Source organism: Oncorhynchus nerka, linkage group LG12 (genome assembly GCF_034236695.1).
Source record: "Oncorhynchus nerka isolate Pitt River linkage group LG12, Oner_Uvic_2.0, whole genome shotgun sequence".
Taxonomy (NCBI): domain Eukaryota; kingdom Metazoa; phylum Chordata; class Actinopteri; order Salmoniformes; family Salmonidae; genus Oncorhynchus; species Oncorhynchus nerka.
The window spans coordinates 54,749,233-54,772,693 of NC_088407.1; the positions used below are offsets into that span (position 1 = coordinate 54,749,233).

The following is a 23,461-nucleotide window of genomic DNA, read 5'->3' on the forward strand; positions in this document are numbered from 1 at the left end:
CCCACCCATAATAACAAATTCTGATAGGCTTGTAAGAATTTGATCATAGCCTATTTTATTGCACACATTCAAATAAACTTTTTCCAGTATCACCCACTTGGAACAAATGTTAGGTTGGCGCAAAACAACTCCCTAGCCGAGAGCTATTGCGGATGACTTATTGAGTAATATTATTCAGATGTCTCAAGGTTGTCATGATTAATTCAAATAAGTAATTAATGGACGTGATCTTGATGTCAAGAGGGCAGCGGCTATGTGTGACGTTGTCCTAGACGGTCATTGCGTGTGTGTACAGTGTGTGTGTGCGCGCGACTATGGGTATAGCTTGTCAGCTTTGAAGACACCAGTAGATGGAGACAAAGGCAAGACCAAACAAGGTCTCACCTAAGATTATGGAGGACCAAGCCTGCAATAATTAGATGTATTTAGATATCCCAAGTCAAATCACTGTGATAAAGCAATTCGGTCTCCGTGGAGACTGTACAGAACAAACAATGTTAGCTTTATATTGGCAATTTTATTTATTCTGCGTCTTTGGGAACGTAGTCAGCGATCACATTTTAGTTACATATAAGCATCCACGGATTGCAAGACAGACTGTATATATATATGCATTCCTTTCCTTTTAAATTACAATCATCAAAGTGCTTATAAAAGTGCATATTTACAGAGTGCTAAAAACTGATAGAAAACATGAAAGTCTTTGGAATGGAAAACTGATATTAAAAAAGGCACTGCACACAAAGCAGCAGCTTAAGAAGGTACTGCTGAAAAAAAGCGCACCTGCACTCCTGACCACAACGGGGCTCTGTTGTGCCAACAAACACTTACTTTCACTAGATGCCCATCACTAGCTAGGTTTCCATCCAATTGGCCACAGATGTTCATGTGAATATTATAAAATCAATAGGCACATTTTCTCACCACAGACGTGTTTCCATCAAACTGACTTGTTGCGGATTACATGCTGTGCGTGATGACCTTAGTACATATAAAAATAGATTTTGCGCTTAAACTCCCATGTACTGAATTTAAAAAAGTAATGGGTTTCCCATTGCATTTTCAACTCTACCGATGGTTTTGTCCAAAAAATGTTGCGTTATATAGCAAAAGTACCCACTCTGGTTTTGGCACGTGTGTGCTAGCTAACAGCTGGCAGACACAGTGCGGGTATAGGCTAGCCTAGGCCTACATGATGAGATTATTATGGGTAAGATCGAGATTATTTGTCAAAACGGCAGCCAAGCATCAATCAGAATAAGACCCTGGAGATGTATTGGAAAGGAGCATCAAGCTTTTATCACGGTGCACTTTCACCCCCCTGTGAAGTTATCTGTAGCTTAATAGACTGCATGCTTTCCCGAGTCGTAGTGGGACGACCACACCACATATCATTTGTGACCATGTTTAACATATGATTGATTGATTACTATATCAATATTAGAACACAAAAGGTGTTTAACACCATTTCTCGCGTAATTAATTGTACCGACACAAAAGTATCCCACCATGTTGAACAAAATTTATGGAATTGTACCAACATTTCCTCTTTCCATCAACCCGGTCATTTTCATGCGTCAGGCAATTCATCCACATGAATTGGTTGGATGGAAACCTGGTTAATGACCATCTCAGCTAGTAGAAGGGTGAGTTACACTCCCTCTCCTTCAACCAGTAGTAGTGAACTGTAACCCCCTCCGAGGCTTCCCTCATACACAGTCATTACATCTCAAAGTGATGGTACATGCTCTCCACATATCCCAGAACCCTTTGCCAGTCTGGTCCTCCAGCCCTCAGCATCTCCTCCATGGTCTGTAAAACACAGAGGACTTCAATGCGGCAGCATCTCATTCACTATTGAGTCACTATTGAGTTATGACACTAACACAGCTTCTGATTAACGGAGACTCGACTCACAAGTAATGTTGTGATTCCAACATTCTCTCCAGTCTTAAATGCCAGGCTGAGGTTCTCCCTCTATGGATAAAAGAATTAGCACCATGATTGACAGGCTAATCAATAGGTGTGTGTGCAATGCATTCAAGTGTGCTATGCATGTGTGTGTTACCCACCTTGCTGTCAGGGCTAAGGGTGCAGTAGGGAATACGTGAGGGGAGGTAGGTGTGGTACAGAGCACAGAAGGCCAGACCATCTGCCCAGCTACTGCTGAAGTTAGTGATGTCAATATTCTGTAAATAGAGTGAGCGTGGGCAGAAAAAGGGCGAAGAAAGTATCATAATGAGTGTTTACTGATTACATATGGAATGTTCCAACATTCTCTACCGAGCGTCCTTTCTCCTGACCCCGTTCAAAAACACAAACATCGCGTTACGGTACCTTGTAGCCCTGAGTGCGGTTCTGACACCAGCGCAGCAGAGAGTTCCTCTTGGAGCCGCCATGGCGGCGCAGCAGCAGGCTGAAGCTGTCCTGAGACCTGGTCTTAGAAGCCTTGTTAGGGGGCAGGTCTGTCAGGGCAGAGTTGTACTGGTTCAATGCCTCCTCCTGTATCCCTGTAAAACACACAAACGACAGTAGAATGCATTTGACCTGCTACATTACTGATCAAGGGGTCGTGGTAGGAACGAACGCACTGACACGTGGTTGATTGGGGAACACAAAACACACCGGTGTGAGTGCTGGACCAGCTGCCTTGCCTTTCCAACTCTCTTCTTCCTCTGGTTTGGCTTTGGTTCTGAAGTGAGAGAACATAGATCATATCTATTCATACGCTATTACATACTGTACCATACATTCCTTACATTTTATTGTTGTGCCTCAATATTTCAAAAACATGTGAAGGAGTTAGTCGATGACAAAACACATTCTAACTATTGCAATGACGCCACCTGCTTGAATAGTAATGGTTATATATTTGCAGGGTTATGAGAGACAGACTAGCAGTTGGACCCCAAATTCTAAGTGGTCTACCTTGAATGTAGACCCAACTATTGTGGCAGTATTGGACTGGGATGTTCCATTCTGTACCGTGGGAGAGTCTGAAGACGCGGGTAGTCTGGAAAGGCTTCTGTGAAATCATGGAACGCCCTTTGATATTACTGGATGAAACTCAACTCACACAGACACACTGATCAGAGAAGAACCATATGTTGTTCAGCTCATCAGGGGTCAGACATGATAGCAAAGCTAACCATTGTTGAAACACTTTCTCAGCTTTCACCTTCAGTACCAGTAGTAAAATAAGTTAACATGGTTCTTTACAAATCAATGTCCTCAAAGGGTCCCGCCTGAACGTCAGTTCCATTGCAACAACCGCTCAACCTTCCAGACAACGATTCGTCTGATTATGAAACTCTGTTTATGATTTACAAATTATGGCAGTCAAAAATCAGTCTGGATTTACAGTTGAAGTGGGAAGTCTACATACACTTATGTTGGAGCCATTAAAACTAATTTATCAACCACTCCACAAATTTCTTGTTAACAAACTATAGTTTTGGCAAGTCGGTTAGGACATCTACTTTGTGCAGGACACAAGTCATTTTCCAAACAATTGTTTACAGACAGATTATTTCACTTAGAATTCACTATATTCCAACTCCAGTGGGTCAGAAGTTTACATACACTAAGTTGACTGTGGCTTTAAAACAGCTTGGAAAATATCAGAAAATGTCATGGCTTTAGAAGCTTCTGATAGGCTAATTCACAAGATGAGTCAATTGGAGGTGTACATGTGGATGTATTTCAAGGCCGACCTTCAAACTCAGTGCCTCTTTGCTTGACATCATGGGAAAATCAAAAGAAATCAGCAAAGACCTCAGAGAAAAAATGTGTAAACCTCCACAAGTCTGGTTCATCCTTGAGAGCAATTTCCAAACGCCTGAAGGTAAGACGTTTATCTGTACAAACAATAGTACACCAGTATAAACACCATGGGACCAGCAGGCCGTCATACCGCTCAGGAAGGAGACGCGTTCTGTCTCCTAGAGATGAACATACTTCGGTGCGAAAAGTGCAAATCAATCCCAGAACAACAGGAAAACAAGGACCTTGTGAAGATGCTGGAGGAAACAGGTAAAAAAAAGTATCTATATCCACAGTAAAAACAAGTCCTATATCGACATAACCTGAAAGGCCACTCAGCAAGGAAGAAGCTACTGCTCCAAAACCACCATAAAAAAAGCCAGACTACGGTTTGCAACTGCACATGGAGAGAAGGATCGTACATTTACAAATGTCCTCTGGTCTGATGAAACAAAAATAGAACCGTTTTGCCAGAATGACCATCGTTATGTTTGGAGGAAAAAGGGGAAGCTTGCAAGCCGAAGAACACCATCCCAACCGTGAAGCATGGGGGTGGCAGTATCATGTTGTGGGGGTGCTTTGCTGCACTTCACAAAATAGACTGCATCATGAGAAAGGAAATTGTGTGGATATATTGAAGCAACATCTCAAGACATCAGTCAGGATGTTAAAGCTTGGTCGCAAATGGGTCATCCAAATGGACAATGACACCAAGCATACTTCCAACAACATCAAGGTATTGGAGTGTCCATCACAAAGCCCGGACCTCAATACTACTGAAGATTTGTGGGCAGAACTGAAAAAACGTGTGCGAGCCAGAAGGCCTACAAACCTGACTCAGTTACACCAGCTCTGTCAAGAGGAATGGGCCAAAATTCACCCAACTTATTGTGGGAAGCTTGTGGAAGGCTACCCAAATCATTTGACCCAAGTTAAACAATTAAAGGCAGTGCTACCAAATACTAATTGAGGGTATGTAAACTTCTGACCCACTGGGAATGTGATGAAAGAAATAAAAGCTGAAATAGATCTATTATTCTGACATTTCACATTCTTAAAATAAAGTGGTGATCCTAAAAACGGAGTTTAAATGTATTTGGCTAAGGTTCATGTAAACTTCCGACTTCAACTGTAGCTAGAATAGCCAGCTATATAAAATCATGGACATTAACATTCATTTTAGTTCATGTATAGTTGAAATCCTTCAAACAGGTAGTCATCCTGGTACTCACCTTGACCTCTCCTGTGCGAGCATCCGTCGCGTCTCCCTCACATCACACCCCTCCTCTGCACTCCTCTCCACATTGGTCACCTTCATCAAGTACCGGTTGGCCACGACCTTAGTGTCCGTCCTAGCCTCTTCCACAACCACATTCTTATTCACTTCTTCCTGGCTCCTCTTCCCCATATCTCCATCTCCTCCTTGGCCCACCCTGCTGATTCCCCTCTCCCTGCCCCGGTGGCTTCCCTCCTGGGGCTCAGGTGTGCTGATCTCCCCAGTGGTACCCTCCTTGCCCTGGGTCTTGGCCTGTCCTGGCCCCTGGTTCTGGGTGAGGTGGGCCAGTCTCTGCCTGCTCTCATTCAGCTCTCCTCGCAGGATGACCAGCTGCCCATCAGTCTCTTCCCATCTCTGCTGGGCTGCCGCCAGCTCTCGCTCTGTATCCTTCTGAGCCGTTCTGAGCACGCTCAGTTCCTCTTCGGCCTCGGCCCTCAGCCGGTCGGCCACCGCTACTGCCACCTGCAAGTCAGACTGGAACTGCTGCCACTCCCCTCTCTCAGTCTGCAGAAAGGAAGACAGTGACAGTTCTACTATGAAGAACAATCCATAGGTTGAATTGGGTGTGTTAGGGCTGGGCTGAAACAAACATACACATGGCCAAAAGTATGTGAACACCTGCTCATCGAACATCTTATTCCTAAATTATGGGCATTAATATGGAGTCCCCTTTTTGCTGCTCTAACAGCCTCCACTCTTCTGTGAAGGCCTTCCACTAGATTGCTGGAACATTGCTGCGGGGACTTGCTTCCAGTCACCCACAAGAGAGTTTGTAGTCTGGTTCGCACTCGGTGTTCCAATTCATCCCAAAGGTGTTCGATGGGGTTGAGGTCAGTGCTCCAGCTGGCCAGTCAAGTTCTTCCATTCCGATCTCGACCAACCACTTCTGTATGGACCTCGCTTTGTGCACGGGGCATTGTAATGCTGGAACAGGAAAGGGCCTTCCCCAAAATGTTGCCACAAAGTTGGAAGCACAGAATTGTTATTCTATGCTGTAGCGATAAAATTTCCCTCCATCTGAGTCAACTACTCACAACATTTTATGCACTGCTAGCTAGCTTTAGCTTTCAGTACTAGATTAATGATTTGATTGGGTGGACAAGATGTCAGTTCACCCTGCAAGAGCTCTAATAAGTTGGAGGACACCCTCTGGAAGTTGTCATCATTACTGTGTAAGTCTATGGAAGGGGATGAGAATGATGAGCCTCCTAGGTTTTGCATTAAGGTCAATGTACCCAGAAGAGGACAGAATCTAGCTGGTGCTACCCTACAGAGTGCTGCTGAGGCTACTGTAGACCTTATTTGTAAAACTGTGTTTTAACCAATTATTTGGTGACGTGAATATATTTAGTATAGTTAACTAAAAAGGACAACTCCCCTTCCTCATCTGAGCAGTGGAGGCTCCTACATATAGTACCAGACAAAAGTTTGGACACAAGGCTTTTTCTTAATTTGTACTATTTTGTACATTCGAGAATAATAGTGAAGATGTCAAAACTAGGAAATAACACAAATTGAATCATGTAAGTAAGCAAAAAGTGTTAAACAAATCCAAATAAAGTTTATATTTGAAATTCTTCAAAAGGAGCCAGCCTTTGCCTTGATGACAGCTTTGCATCCCAGAACAACAGCAAAAGACCTTGTGAAGATGCTGGCGGAAACAGGTACAAACGTATCTATATCCACAGTAAAACGATCCCTATATCGACATAACCTGAAAGGCCACTCAGCAAAGAGGGAGCCACTGCTCCAAAACCGCCATAAAAAAGCCAGACTACGGTTTGCAACTGCACATGGGGACAAAGATCGTACTATTTGGAGAAATGTCCTCTGGTCTGATGAAACAAAAATAGAACTGTTTGGCCATAATGACCATCATTATATTTGGAGGAAAAATGGGGAGGCTTGCAAGCCAAAGAACACCATCCCAACCGTGAAGCACGGGGATGGCAGCATCATGCTGTGGGGGTGCTTTGCTAAAGGAGAGATTGGTGCACTTCACAAAATAGATAACTTCATGAGAAAGGAAAATTATGTGGATATATTGTAGCAACATCTCAAGACAGTCAGGAAGTTAAAGCTTGGTCGCAAATGGGTCTTCCAAATGGACAATGACCCCAAGCATACTTCCAAAGTTGTGGCAAAATGTCTTAAGGCCAACAACGTCAAGGTATTGGCGTGGACATCACAAAGCCCTGAACTCAAACCCTTAGAAAATTTGTGGGCAGAACTGAAAAAGCATGAGCGAGCAAGGATGCCTACAAACCTGACTCAGTTACACCAGCTCTGTCAGGAGGAATGGGACAAAATTCACCCAACTTATTGTGTGAAGGTGTGGAAGGCTACCCGAAACATTTGACCCAAGTTAAACAACAAAGGCAATGCTACCAAATAATAATTGAGTGTATATAAACTTCTGACACACTGGGAATGTGGTGAAATAAATACATTCTCTACTATTATTTTGACATTTCACATTCTTATAATAAAGTGGTGATCCTAACGGACCTAAAGCAGGGAATTTTTACTAGGATTAAATGTCAGGAATTGTGAAAAACAGTTGAAATGTATTTGGCTATGGTGTATGTAAACTTCCGACTTCAACTGTGTGTGTGATATATATATATATATATATCCTCCTAATGTGTCGCTTCAAGACCAGATTGATCTCAGTTTGTCAGAGTAGCCACTCATTTAGGTGGTATTAAAATTCAGATTCAGCTAATGTCTCCTGTCATGTAAATGACGTAGAATTGCATGAAATGCATTTTTTAAAATCTGATTTTTTTTCTAAGACTAAAATCAAAATCCCCATGTGTGGAAATCCTAAAAACGCCTCTGCTGAACTGTAGCCTACACCACATTGCCAAAGATTTCTTAATCAGGCCCTGTCTGCCAGCATCACATCATACACAGCACCTCTAGAGACTATACAATTTAAATGTCCATTTGGCCTTCATAAACTAACAGCTGGATGGGATGAGACGGAGGCAAGTCTTAGCATGTTTAGAGGAGTGGATCTAGCGAATCAAATGAGCCACATCGAGACCTGTGCAAACGCATTGCTGTAAACAGCCCTGGCCCCATTCAGGTGCACTGGCTCAGATCCACTAACCTGGAACGTGTGAGTTGTTTACTGCCCTTCCTCCAAAGGGGCTATGATTCACTGAGGTTATTGCTGAATTACTAATGAATCACACAAGTCGAACACAGGGAGAAGAAATCATACCACAGCAATGCAGCAGGCTATCACATACAGTAAACTCACGAGAAAGGGTGGATAGAAAAGATACCAATAACAGATTGTGCGTCGCAAAGTGGCTTCGTCAACTAACATGCTAACCAAACTGACAGCGCTGCGTGAAGCATAGCAAAATAAACCAAACACGACCTAACTGCGTAAACGAGTATGCGTAGCCAAGCGTTAAAATAGAACGGATCTCTATGCGAAGGAGATGTGTCGTGCTGCATGAGGAAAATGGTGGGTACACCAGATACTGGCTGGTTCTGATCCACGACCCTACTTTTTTTATTATAAAGGTATCTGACCAACGGATGCATATCTGTAATCCCAGTCATGTGAAATACGGTGTATTCCGAAAATATTCAGACCTCTTGACTTTCTCCACATTTTATTACATTACAGCCTTATTATAAAACGGATGAAAATTGTTTTTCCTCAATCTACACACAATGCCCCATAATGACAAAGCAAAAACAGAATGTTTGGCAAATGCACAAAAACAGAACCATTCAGACCCTTTGCGACACGACTCAAAATTGAGCTCAGCTGCAGCAACCATCTCTGCAGCACTCCACCAAATCAGGCCTTTATGGCCAGACAAAGGCCAATCCTCAGTAAAAGGCACATGACAGCCAGCTTGGAGTCGGCCAAAAGGCACCTAAAGGACTCTCAGACCATGAGAAACAAGATTCTCTGGTCTGATGAAACCAAGACTTGTGCCAAGCGTCACGTCTGGAGGAAACCTGGGACCATCCCTAGAGTTCAGAATGGTGGTGGCTGCATCATACTGTGGGGATGTTTTTCAGCGGCAGGTACTGGGAGATTAGTCAGGATCGATGGAAAGATGAACAGAGCAAAGTATAGATAGATCCTTGATTTAAAACCTGCTCCAGTGCGCTCAGGACCTCACTGTGGCGAATGTTCTCCATCCAACAGTACCACAAACCTAAGCACACAGCCAGGCCAACGCAGGAGTTGCTTCGGGACAAGTCTCTGAATGTCATGGAGTGGCCCAGCCAGAGCCTGGACTTGAACCCGATCGAAGATCTCTGGAGAGACCTGAAAATAGCTGTGCAGCGACGCTCCCATCCAACCTGACAGAGCATGAGAGGATCTGCTGAGAGAAATGGGAGACTCCCCAAATACAGGTGTGCCAAGCTTGTGACGTCATACCCAAGAAGACTTAAGTCTGTAAATCGCTGCCAAGGGTGCTTCAACAAAGTACTGAGTAAAGGGTATGAATACCTAAGCAAATGTGATGTATTTTTAATATGTAATACATTTGCAAAAAATGTCTCATTATGGGGTATTGCTTGTAGATTGATGGGGAACATTTTAAAGTAAGGCTGTAACGTAACAAAATGTGGAAATAGTCAAGGGGTCTGAAGGCACCGTACATATTAGGACCTAATGACTATTTCAATTGACTAATTTCCTTATAAAATCTTTGAAATTGTTGCATGTTGTGTTTATATCTTTTGTTAGGCTTAATACAGATGGTTCACAGTTGGTTTTGCTATTTTAACTTGCGTGTCACGAACGTGTCCGGTGGGGATAGACAAAAATAAATAATAATAATAAGGGGACGCAAGCGCGGAGACGGTTTAGTGTTACCTCACTTGTACTGATATTAAAAAGAACTGCACCGACGTAACGTACCAGTAAACTTCCACCATGTTTTCTTCACATATTTATTTTCTATTGAGTGCAGATGCAGGAGAGGAGACCAGGTGAGAACGCCACTATCAACAAACGTACACCCTGAAGAGCATGCCCTAGCTCTGGACATGCACAAACACTGCCCTGTGGATAAAAGGTAGAAAAAAAAAAACACAGGCTCTCAAGCAGAGTTGCTGAGCCAAAAGGTAAAATGATAAGGAACGGAGAATCTGTTGAGCAGCCAAAATACAGCACTATCCAGTTACCAAACATGCAACGGCACATAAAGTAACATGCACAGATGGAATCAGTGCAGAATGGGTGTGAGCATTGCAATGTGACCCCGCAGAGAAATGTGGGAGTGTGGAGGAGTGGAGGGGTTGCCTTGTTTGGTAATTAAATGAAGAATGGAGAGACGCGGAGGAGGAGAGACTGGAGCCAGCTCGTTTCCTCATCTGACCAGCGACTCTAGACCACAGCTGGGGTCTATTATGTCGTCATTGGACAGAGACACTCACACACCTCTCCTTGGTCATTTTTCTTCCAACACAAGCACAAAGTGAAGTTCACCCCTCTCTCTAACACAGTAAACTTTAGACCCCTGAACAACCCATTCTTACATTCTTTGATTCAAAGCCTCAGAGTTTAAACTGCCTTATGGCAGCAGACACAAAGTGCTTTTTATTAGTACACATGATGCAACTCATAATGCCAGATGGGAGACAAGAACACAATGGGAAACCATTAGACTAAACCACCCCGTCCTGTAGTAGCCTCTGATCTGCATCCTGCCTGTACAGCTAACTGTCAGTGTGTCCAAATAGGGCACGTCTTAGACGGGAAACAGGAGGGGGCACTCCTCACACACAGAGAGATAACACTGTTGATTCTCCCTTAGACACACACATACTCCCTCTCGGGAATCCCTAGTGATCCACCACAGGCACAGACTCGTATGCACCGACACATGCCGCATAGTCTCTCCAGGAGGGTTGTGGTTAATTCCAGTTGTGTGTCTATCTCAGCTGGTGTGTGTGTGAGAGAGACAGAGAGAACCATCCGTCTGTCCCCAAGCCTCCGTTCACTTCCACACCCAGACCCCCTAATCTGTGTCCCCACTCGCCGTGGGTTTTCTGCAACTTTCCACACTCACTTGGGTGTATTAAACAACCAGTTCCCATACACTCTGATACTCATTAAGAGACCAACTCAGTTCAACAGCAGTCCCTACAAGGCCTGTGGATACACTCACCCACACTAGATAAATCTAGATCAAAGACAGTGCTTCTACCACCCCACCCCCCACACAGGATATCTAACTTCTCCCCAGCCGCAACCATTTATTCTGCATTGCAAATTTGACACACAACCTTCATTTGGCATGTAAACATATTCAACCTCAGTTTCAGAGCCAAAACCAGCTCAAACCTGGAAATCTGCAGCACTGTCCAACTGGAACTGATCCCAGAGCAGATCTGAGAGCTATTTAATCCACGGGAAAAGATCAGCCCACCTACCCAACCACATGGACAGGCGCAATAGACCGGGAAAGAGACCGGGTGGATGAACAGGACATTGGTTTGGTGAGAAGGAGGAGTGGACGTAAAGGACAGGGAAGACGAAGGGCAGAGGTGGGATCAGGAGGGAGCAACAGTTGTGAGGTTGTTTGAGTGTGAGGGAGGGAGGGGTGGTGAGAAGAGCCTCGAGAGCACAGGAGCAAGAGAGTGCGAGATAGCAGTACGGGAGCGCGAGAGAGCGGCACGGGAAAGCGAGAGGGAGCGAGCGAGCGGTATGGTTAAGAGAGAGAGAGCGGCACGGGGGAGAGAGCAGGAAAGCGAGAGAAAAGCCAACTGACATTTACTCCTGAGGTACTGACCTGGTACACCCTCTACAACTACTGTGATTATTATTTGACCCTGCTGGTCATCTATGAACGTTTGAACATTTTGAAGAACAATCTGGCTTTAATGGCCATGTAGTCTTATAATCTCCACCCGACACAGCCAGAAGAGTTGTTCCTAGCCACCATGCTTCTACGTCTGCATTGCTTGCTGGCTTCTGTTTCACACTTTGACATCTGCTGATGTAAAAATGGATTGCATTTTATTTGATTCAATAGTGTTTACCATTATTCTTTATGACTACCTCATCTCTGTACCTCACACATACAATTATCAGTCGATCAGTGAATTTCAAGTGATTCAACCACAAAGACCAGGGAGGTTTTCCAATGCCTCGAAAAGAAAAGCACACATTGGTAGATGGGGTAAAAAAAATAGACAATGAATATCCCTTTGAGCATGGTGAAGTTATTAACTACACTGTGGATGCTGTATCAATACACCCAGTCACTACAAAGATACAGGCGTCCTTCCTAACTCAGTTGCCCAAAAGGAAGGAAACCACTTAGGGATTTTACTATGAGGCCAATGGTGACTTTAAAACAGTTAGAGTTTAATGGCTGTGATAGTAGAAAACTGAGAATGGATAAACAACATTGTAGTAACTCCACAATACTAACCTAATTGATAGAGTAAAATATTCCAAAACATGCATCCTGTTTGAATTAAGCACTAAAGTAAAACTGCAAAAAAATGTGGCAAAGAATACAAAGCCTCATCTTCGGGGAAAATCCAACACAGCACTGAGTACCACTAAATATTTCCTAGTATGGTTGTGGCTACATCATGTTATGGGTATGCTTGTCACCGGGAAGGGAGTTTTTTTAGGGTAAAAACAAAGCTAAGAGCTAAGCACAGGCACATTTCTGGAAGAGTGTGCTTTTCAACAGACACTGGGAGACAAATTCACCTTTCCGCAGGACAATAACGTAAAACAGTGTTTCCCAACCAGGGGTACTTGAGAAGACTCATGAGACCGTAGGCTTACTGGTAAAATGCACGATGGGGTACTTCAGGGGTACTCCATGCAGAGCAAAAATGTAATTGGTGGTACATTAACCAAGAGCGTTTAGGAACCACTGACCTAAAACAAGGCCAAATATACACGAGTTGCTTACCAAGACAACATTGAATGTTCCCGAGTGGCCTAGTTAGTTTTGACTTGAATCGGCTTGAAAATCTATGGCAAGACATGAAAATAAATGGATGTCTAACAAATGATCTACAACAGACTTAACAGTTTGAAGATTTTGATTATTTTTTATAAATGTGAAAATATTGTACAATCCAGGTGTGCAAAGCACTTACTCAGAAAGACTCACAGCTGGAATCGCTGCCAAAGGTGAGCCTAACATGTATTTACTCAGAGGTGTGAATACTTATGTAAATCAGATATTTTTGTATTTCATTAAATTTTCTAAAATGTCTAAAAACATGTTGTCACTTTGTGCTTATCGGGTATTGTGAGTAGATGAGCAAGAAAATCTATGAAATAAATGTTGAATTCAGGCTGTAACCCTACTAAATGTGGACTAAGCCAAGGGGTATGAATACTTTCTGAAGGCACTGTATGTATATACAGTATGTACAGTTTGTGTGTGTGTTTGTGCATAAAGGGGAGATCAAGATTATCTTAGAGCATTTTCTCCTTGACTCCTCAGGATCTCAGGAGGGGTCTAGGACAGGAAGAGGCCATTTAGCAGGACTGCGTCTCCCAGAGGCCCTTGCTCTGTTCCATTTCTGGGTGGAGATGACAGGATGTCTTTTGTTGTTATCTCCTGAGCTAAGAGGTTACATGCGGTAAACCCCAGCTGCAACCTCTGCCTCTGGGATTGTGTAATTTCCTGTTTATGTTTCTAAACTTATCCACCAAAAACTCTCCCCAATACACCTCTCCAAGTACAATGAACAAAAATAGAGTTTAAGTCGGAAGTTTAAATACACTTAAGTTGGAGTCATTAAAACTTGTCTTTCAACCACTCCACACATTTCTTCTTAACAAACTATAGTTTGGCAAGTCGGTTAGGACATCTACTTTGTGCATGACAAGTCATTTTTCCAACAATTGATTACAGAGATTATTTCACTAATAACTCACTGTATCACAATTCCAGTGGGTCAGAAGTTTACATACACTAAGTTGACTGTGCCTTTAAACAGCTTGGAAAATTCCAGAAGAGTATGTCATGGCTTTAGAAGCTTCTGATAGGCTAATTGACATCATGAGTCAATTGGAGGTGTACATGTAATGTATTTCAAGGCCGACCTTCAAACTCAGTGCCTCTTTGCTTGATATCATGGGAAAATCCAAAGAAATCAGCCAAGACCTCAGAAAAAGAATTGTAGACCTCCACAAGTCTGGTTCATCCTTGGGAGCAATTTCCAAACACCTGAAGGTACCACGTTCATCTGTACAAACAACAGTACGCAAGTATAAACACCATGGGACCAACACAGCTGTCACACCTCTCAGGAAGGAGACACGTTCTGTCTCCTAGAGATTGACGTACTTTGGTGCGAAAAGTGCAAATCAATCCCAGAACAACAGAAAAGGACCTTGTGAAGATGCTGGATGAAACAGGTACAAACGTATCTATATCCACAGTAAAAAAAAGTCCTATATCAACATAACCTGAACGGCCGCTCAGCAAGGAAGAAGCCACTGCTTCAAAACCACCATAAAAAAGCCAGACTACGGTTCGCAACTGCACGTGGGGACAAAGATTGTACTTTTTGGAGAAATGTCTTCTGGTCTGATGAAACAAAATAAAAAACTGTTTGGCCATAATGACCAGGAAAACTGACCTAAGACAGGACATTTTTACTAGGATTAAATGTCAGGAATTGTGAAAAACTGAGTTTAAATGTATTTGGCTAAGGTGTATGTAAACTTCCGACTTCAGCTGTAAATGCAAAATGTAAAGTGTTGGTGCCATGTTTCCTGAGCTGAAATAAAATGTCCCAGAAATGTTCAATAAGCATTAAAAGCTTATTTCTCTAAAATGTTGTGCACACATTTTTTATATCCCTGTAAGTAAGCATTTCTCCTTTGCCAAGATAATCCATTCACCTTACATGTGTGCCATATGAAGAAGCTGATTAAACAGCATGACCATTACACAAGCTGATTAAACAGCATGACCATTACACAGGTGCACCTTGTGTGTGGGACAATTAAAGACCACGCTAAAATGTGCAGTTTTGTCAAACATCACAGATGTCTCAAGTTGAGGGAGTGAGCAATTGGCATGCTGACTGCAGGAATGTCCACCAGAGTTGTTGCCAGAAAATGTTATGTTAATTTCTCTACCATAAGCCGCCTCCAATGTCATTTCAGATCATTTGGCAGTACGTCCAACCAGCCACACAACCGCAGACCACGTGTTTGGCGTTGTGTGGGCAAGCAGTTCGCTGATGTCAACGTTGTGAACAGAGTGCCCCATGGTGACAGTGGGGTTATGGTATGGGCAGGCATAAGCTACGGACAACGAACACAATTGCATTTTATCGATGGCAATTTGAATGCCCAAAAATACAGTGACAAGATCCATTGAGAGGACAATTGTGCATATCTATACGCCCAGTCATGCGAATTCCATAGATAAGGGCCTAAAGAATGAATTTATTTCAATAGACTGATTTCCTCAAATGAACTGTAAATCAGTAAAATCAATGAAATTGTTGCATGTTGCATTTATATTTTTATTCAGTATACTTAGACAAATGCTAAATTAAGAACAGTAGCATCACCTAAAACAAAGTAGTTGTCCAACCTAAAAACCCACCTGAGCTTAGTACTTAGATTAAAGGAAGGGAATCTGTCATGTTCTATTGTCTGAGTTTGTAGCAATGGTGACCCTCGCTCCACATCTGTTTGTGCTTTAGCCAACTCTTCTCTGCAGTGTTCCTTTGTTGTCATGCCAAAGGTAGTCCATGGCATGACAACAATAGTTAGAAGAGTTGGCTAAAGCAGAAGTCAATCTGGGACTAGGCTAAAGCTGAAGGGTTACACTATGTAGAATCTGTATCCTGATTTGGAAACAGGTCAGTTCATTGTTTACTGGAATGTCTTGTTAATCTTTCTCACCTGCATGGTCTCCCTCAGACTCTGGACCTCTACGGTCAACGTCTGACGTTCCACTAGCAGATGCTTCAATACATCTACTAGAAGGGGAGAGAGAAAAAGAAAGTGAGAGGAGAGGAGAAGAGAAAAATGTGTTTGTTCAGAGGTATGAGATCATGCATTTCAGAAATACGGCATTGTGGGATTATTTTAGGCATTGCTAGAAAGAGGGTCTGTTAATGTCTACGTACAGTATGTGCTGCTCTTACCCACGCTGCTCAGAGCAGCATACTGACTGGGGCTGAGACCCAGTGCTGTCCTACACTCCTCCACCAATCTCTCCAGCTCTCCCTGGTTGTCTGCAGTCCTACGGACCTCCAGCATGGATGTGCTCAGTCCACTGTCCTTTTCCTTCCAGCTATGGTCAGAGGGGCTGACCGGGCCGGCTGAAAACAAGGGGCTATCCAGAGATGGAAGACTCTTGGTGGGGCTAATCATTGAACTATTCCCCTGGGATACAGGACTCCTGGGAGTAGAGCAGGTGGGGCCTCCATTACGCCCCATCACAACCCGCCTTTCAGGCGCTGCTGCATCACTTCCTGTCTTGCCCTGCAGGGAGATAAGCCCAGGACCAATCACAGAGTAGCCTGGGCTGACAGGCAGGGAGGGTAGTAGTCTCTTCCCACTTAGGGCTGGAGCTGGGGCCGTAGCTGTGGCTGGGACCGGCTGGCCTGGTGTAGAGGGTGTGATCTGAGTGAGAGCAGGCAGGGTGGAGGTCACTGGAGAAGTAGGGGGGGTGTGGAACACATCCAAGTTGGGCCCTGGAGAGAATAAGAGCAACAGCACAAGTGTGAGTAAGAGACACAGCCAGAGAGACAGCCAACGAGAGGGTGAGAGATTGAGTGCAGTGGTCACTGGTTGGGCATGTATCGTGTGATGGCATGCAATGCTGCCTTGGTGACTAATCCAGACCGTCAACCCCCCCACAATACTCAGGCCGTCATTCTCAGGATGAATGGGCCATTGCTTGTCAGGAGACACACGTTCCTCTGCTCTGTGCTGCTGATCTATACCACCACTGACCCTAAATCCTCCTTTGTCCTTGGTTTAAACAGATATTCTCTAGGCTTAATTCATATCATTCCTGATAGAGTTCCACAATACAAGTTATGGAAAGTGATGCATCATAATCATGTCAATCTAACCCACAGCAAATTCAGTGACTGGCCGTAACTTCCCACTTCCACCGCTGACTTCTATTCACCCATTCCAAGCCATAATGTGTGTATGCATCAGTCCGCCAGCATTAGGCTTCCCATGATTAATCCGTTGCCCTTGTGCTGAGCCGGGGAATTCTGAAGATTCATCACAGCTTGGGTAGCAAAGCCTGACAAATCGCAAGGGGACGCGAGGAGAATGACCACCGAGCAACACACACACAGGAACCAAGCCAAGATTCCTACCCCCTGACCCACACACACACTCTGGAGATTGGGGAACACAAATGCAGAGACGGATCCAGTCTCTCCTCACTCCCTCTTGTCTCATTCCTTCTCTCTATTAATGCCTCTCTCTGTCCATCCCCATTCGGTCTTTTCACCATTGACTAAAAGCTGAAATAGGTATGTGAGCATCCCTCTGGGTAGGCTGTCTTTGTTCTCTGAAGGAAAAGTCAAAAGACTTCAGAGGCAGCTGTTCAGCACATCAGGAGGGTTGACAGGTTAAGTGAGGAGTGTGTGTGTGTGTACGGGGGGGCAGAGGGTACCTGTGGGTCCATGGCTGTCCTTGCTGGAGAAGTTACCCATGATGCAGTGGGAAAGTAGACAACACGCCAGTGGCCCTGGCCTTTCTTGGCTCTCTGGACAGAGCTGAGGCTGCAGAGGAGACCTGCACAACAGCAATCAGTGCGATTAATCATCTCTAATATGGCACTGCACTGTTATGTAATGTTCCACAAGGGAAATGATGCACCAATGAATAACACATCCCGCACACAGCAATTCTCGACACATTGGTGAGGCACCAATCTATATTAAAAGTGATTAGAGAACTGCAATGGGAAAATATGACTTGTTTCACATGGAAAGCAGTCACTTGTATCTGACCCTCCTGCATATGCCCAGTAAGAGAGAGGACATGAGTGTATATCCAGACTAAACATTAGATAGACATCTTAGTTCTGCACCATGTTCATTTGAATGTTGCACCACCTTCGGGGGAAAACAAAAAGTCTGCAACAAACCAAAGCACATTTGAGGGATAGAACAGATGACAATAGAATCCCACAACTCAATTTTTGTAGTTTTAGTAAAACAGTGCCCGTATCATGAATTTGGTCGTCTAATCTGTCAGTGAGATCTGTCCAAAGCGTGCCAATACGTGACTGAGGTGCTGGTGGTTCTCAACTTTAATTATTCTTATTTGTAGCTGACTAATGACGGAGATCATTCAAACCTCAGTGGCTTTGGGCGTTTGAATTGATTCCCATGTTAAATAGACACGAAGGCCCATTTCCATATCTAAATTGGATGATTAATAGCCAAATTAAGTTGAATGCATGTAGCCCTAGAGTTACAGAACCGCACCTTCCCCTACAATGAATTTACAGGCGCAACTCAGTCGTCCCATCAAAAATACTAAAACTCAACGTATATATTTACACAAGGGAGGAGAATAGAAAATATTTCGTTTTTCTACCAACACGAAACCCGTCTCAAAGAAATTTGAAAGTTAGCTGAGACACACGCCGTTCTATCCAAACAGCGACGCATTTATCACGTTTTTTAATCAGAGAAAAAAAATCAACTGTAGGCCTACACACCCTTTAAACGTTAAGGTATAATTATTTATTTGTATCCCTTTCTTTTCCTCCTCGTGCAAATATAATCAATGGTATCTCCTCCTCACCTACCTTCCCGCTGTAGCCTACCGCGCACTGGATCTGTCCTCTTTGTCAATGCGGGGAGTGCCTACCACGAAAGAGGATGAAGTAGTCAAACGCACCAACTCCGCTTGTTCAAGGTGAAGTAGACCTATACACTTGTTTCTCTCATGAGAACCCCCAATATGTAATGTGACAAGTATTTTATAACAGAACTTAATGCATCTTCATCGTGATCAACTTCACCTAACTTTCCTCCATTCTGCTCTGATACAGTAAGCTCTCAGTTCTGGCCATGGCCACTAGGAGCATAATTGCGCTCTTCTATTAACATGCAATAGTGATTTGGTCGTTCGCGAACGGATTTTTTTGGTGAACGCAGGGAAAATAATAGCATCGGTGAAAAATACGTTAATTTGGCTCCCTGATTTGCATACTGCTGCTACTGCTTTTTGAGCTCAAAAAAAGTTTTTCTGCAGATAAATGACAAAATAATTATCGAAAGAAAGTGAATTCTCACTGCAGTCCACGTTGATGTTTTGTGCATAAAAAAATGTAGTTCCTATTTTTTGCAGGCCATCTAATTTGGCCAGGTAAAATCGTATTTGAACAACCATGTCACGATCTGACATAATGGTAGCCTACCTTTTGGGCTTTACATTAAATGTTTTTTTTATTTTTATCATGGTTCTAGGTAGATTTTTAAAGGGAAACTTCACTGCTAGACACAATGTAGGGTGTTTTTCCAGTTTCCCGGCATAACTATGATTGATGGAGGGTGTTTCAGACATAATTATGCACTACAGCTGTGTTTTAGAATTTTCGAGCCAGTAGAGTTCAATCAATGACGTCATTGGTTGATTGATCTTGCTGTCAGATCTAAAACTGAATGGTCATGTTTTGTAGCAATTATTGTGTCTTTGTGTTTCGCAGATTGCACGATCACGCTAGCAGAGTGTAGATGTACCACGGCATGAGTCATAATACCCATAAAACCTAGCGATCAAACAGGGAAATGGTTCCAATCGTTTTTACACCATTCAGTTTTCCCAGGGGATTTTAGAAACATAAAAAACAAGGGCTGTGTTTCATGTAGACTTACATGTGACGTTTTGATAACCATATAAATCTCTCTTGGACAAGGTGACTTTTATCAGTATATATCGGCTCTATTTACTCTCATATTCAAATGCTAATTAACATCAGAGTAGATATCATGCTAAACTACAAATCCCTGCAAGCTCCTGCACATCATCTCTAGCTGAAACCTTTGCTAAACAGGTATTGTCAATTTAAAGACAGTTCACAGAATTGCCAAATAAAATAAATATAGCCAATTTATTCATTACTACATTTAGCTAACGTTAGACAGTTAATCCAGAGATTCTTACCTTTGCCTTGATTAGCATTTCATTTTTTTGCAGGTAAATTCAAGTTACTGGTTACTAGTTACTGGAGCTATGTTATCGTGCATTGTCTCGCCGAGATTGCTAAATAATTAGCTACAATGGCTGCTTCTGATGATTCCTCTTTCCAAGATGAGCTGGACAACAATTATTATGTTTTTAAATGTTCTTTTACATGGAAACATACAGCCCTATTTATTTGAGCCGGAATACAGGGAAGAGGAGTTGAGATAGTGAGAGAAAGAAATTGCGAGACCAGCAGGCAGCGGGGGCAGCTTAGACAAGTTAGTCCAGGACTCGGGTGGGCAAATGACAAACTAGTAAGTTGTTTTGCTGTCGGTAGCTAGCTAGCAATATGACCTCTCTTTTTACAGGAGGCAGAGTTGTTCAATACAGTACAATTTGGTGATAAATGTGGCCATAACGGTGCTTGCTAATACCACTACAAGTCAAGTTTAGCAAGCTAGCTAACAAATGAATAGAATTGACTCAATACAGTTCAAAAATTCAATGAGCATTTCACCAAACAACATGTTTTATTTTTATGGTGCAGATAAAACAATCTGGTAATAGAAAAAAAGTACATGAGACTTGAAAGATAAAAAGTAACATACCTTATCAAGGCTATCAACTCCCCCTTTGTTCCTGTTGTAATCCAGGACAGCGTTGCGTTTCTTGTCCTCCCTGTGCAGAGTTGTCATCAGGAGCACATTCTTCTTTGGGCAGTAGGACACAAGAGTGTGTGTATCGGTGAAGGCAAATTTAGAGGAAAAACGATCCCTGTCCTTGGTAGTGAGTAAGGCAGGAGGCAACTCAGGCTTGTTCCTTCTGACCGTCCCCACCATGGTCATTTTTGTTTTGGAGCAGCTCCTGACCAAGAGCATATGAGGTGAAGAAATTGTCACATGTTATGTTGTGCCCCTGGAGACCTGCAGTCATTTCCAGGACCATCGCTTCCCCTACTTCCTTCCAGGAACACCGTCAGCAGGTTTCCCAGTGTAAACCTGCATGTTCCAGGCATAACTTGTCCTGGCATCACATACTGCCCATATCTTTACTCCATATTTACACGGTTTGCTTGGCATATACTGTTTGAATGGGCAGCGACCAGATGCTCATCCACTGTGATGTCTGGACTTGGGTTATAGATGAGTGGCAGGCGCTCCACTCACTTCTGCCAAACCTCTCTGATCGCTGCCAGCTTGTCTTGTTGATGGCGGCCTGGTCTTGTATCACAGTTGTCAAAGCGAATCAATCGTGAGAACACGTGAAATGTCTGGAGTGACATAGTGGCACCCAAAATTGCCTGACACATTCTCTATCCTATAAACTGGTGGTAGATTTGTTTCTGGATCTGAACACACCAGCCAAAATCAAGAGACCCACGAATGCTTGGACGTCTGTCTGGTCTACCTCCTTCCAGTTGTCTGTGTCTACCTCCTTCCAGTTGTCTCCCCTCCAAGTTGGTCATGTTTATCACTATAGTTTCGATTGACTGTTAGGAACAGTTCGAAGCAGCGTATCTCGTTGGCCCTGGGGTCATCCTGATAACATTTTCAGCCAACAGCAGACCTCTCCTCTCAACCGGAATGTAACAATAACCTCAGCAGGGCCCTCTGCCTCATCACTGGATTGTTCCACATCGGATGTCTCTTGGTCTGGATCATATTCTGTGTTGTCTTCAACTTCTGACACTTCCTCCTCTAATGCATCTTCACTGTCAGTTTCCTGGCCTCTCTCCTCCTCACCAGAGTCATGATCAAAGATTGATCAAGAGCCTCACATACAGTATATCGCTTGGTCATTGTGCTGTCACAGAATGAATTGTGAGCAAGGCCTCAAAAAAGCGTTATGTACCAGAGCTGCGGGAAAAGTTCTATATATTATTGAAACAATGCAGCAATTGTTTGTGAGAATGCCAAACAGGTGTGGTTCCCGTGGGGGAAATATTCTATTGGGGAAAGGTTCCTGTGGGGGTTGCCATGCAAGCCAAAAAGGGATTGAGGTGTGTGTGTGTGAGTGTGTGTGTGTGCGCACGCTCAAACACACATGCATGTGGGGGTCTGGGAGAGGAAGTGTTTCCATCTGATGAATGGACATGTGCCTGAACTCAATTTTATACACTAATTGTAGTCTCACCCATTCATTTCTAATGACCGGTCATATTTAACCGGGACACCACAGATGTACAAAAGTAAAATAAAATATCCTGTAATGAAAATCATCATAATGTATTTTTGTGTTCAGATACCCTGTGTGGACAAAGTAATCTGACAATCAGATTAAATTAACTACATTTTCCAGAGACAACTTGTAAAACAATCCAATTCGACCGGAACACAACAGGAGGGTTACATCTACTGGAAAAATCTAGACCTGAAAATTGTTGTCTAGCAATGATCAACAACCTATTTGACAGTGCTTGAATAAATTTGAAAAGAATAATGGGCAAATGTTGCACAATCCAGGTGTGGAAGGTCTTAGAGACTTACCCAGAAATACTCACATCTGGAATCACTGCCAAAGGTGCTTCTTCAAAGTATTAACTCTGGGGTGTGAATACTTATGTAAATGAGATATTTCATTTTCAATAAATTGACAAACATTTCTAAAAGCATGTTTTCACTTTGTCATCATGGGGTATTGCGTACAGATAGGTGCTAAAAAAGTATTCAATCATTTTTGAATTCAGGTTGTAACAAAATAAAAATAAAGCACTGTAGTTAGCTAACCTGTGTCTGTGGGATGTCTCATATTCAACACCGTGCTGCTGCAGTACAGGCACAACGATTGTCCATGAATGTCTAATACCGTTTGAATACAAAGAAGTTGATGACTCTCAAGAAGAGATGTGAAAGGTCCCATAAGAACAATCTGCCGTTGGATCAAAGGGACTTCGAACACCTCACTGTACAACCCAAACACACCATATGCAAGTATTCCCTTTGTAGAACTATAGTATTTATTATTAGTTAGTAGTATATTTCTATTTGGAAAGTATTCAGACCCCTTGACTTTTTCCACATTTTGTTAAGTTACAGCCTTCTTATCCTTCACCCCAGTCTGAGGTCCTGAGCGCTCTGGTGCAGATTTTCATCAAGGATCTCTTTTTTTACCCCCTTTTTCTGCCCAATTTCATGGCGTCTGTCTTGCCTCATCGCTACAACTCCCGCACGGGCTCGGGAGAGATGAAGGTCGAGAGCCATGCGTCCTCCGAAACACAACCCAATCAAGCCGCGCTGCTTCTTAACACAGCGCACATCCAACCC

The 23,461-nt window shown here is 43.2% G+C and overlaps 1 protein-coding gene across 4 annotated transcripts; it reads right to left on the reverse strand.

Moving 5' to 3' along the window:
* Window positions 1-497: 497 nt before the first annotated feature.
* LOC115138380 (cytospin-A-like) lies at window positions 498-21,066 on the reverse strand. 4 transcript variants are annotated; one of them, XM_029675175.2, is made up of 12 exons: window positions 20,807-21,066; window positions 18,813-18,874; window positions 17,671-17,792; window positions 16,175-16,726; window positions 15,930-16,003; window positions 4,995-5,542; window positions 2,929-3,025; window positions 2,626-2,692; window positions 2,338-2,510; window positions 2,073-2,189; window positions 1,918-1,977; window positions 498-1,812 (listed from the first exon to the last, which is right to left on the reverse strand). In XM_029675175.2, the coding sequence occupies exons 1-12, from the start codon at window positions 21,041-21,043 to the stop codon at window positions 1,723-1,725; spliced, it is 2,199 nt and encodes a 732-aa protein (XP_029531035.2). In that variant the 5' UTR covers window positions 21,044-21,066; the 3' UTR covers window positions 498-1,722. The 4 variants fall into 4 exon arrangements, with proteins under 4 accessions (XP_029531035.2, XP_029531034.2, XP_029531036.2 ...); XM_029675174.2 differs by having other exon boundaries at window positions 15,930-16,006; XM_029675176.2 differs by lacking the exons at window positions 18,813-18,874; window positions 20,807-21,066 and adding an exon at window positions 19,432-19,540 and having other exon boundaries at window positions 15,930-16,006.
* Between the last annotated feature and the right edge of the window lie 2,395 nt (window positions 21,067-23,461).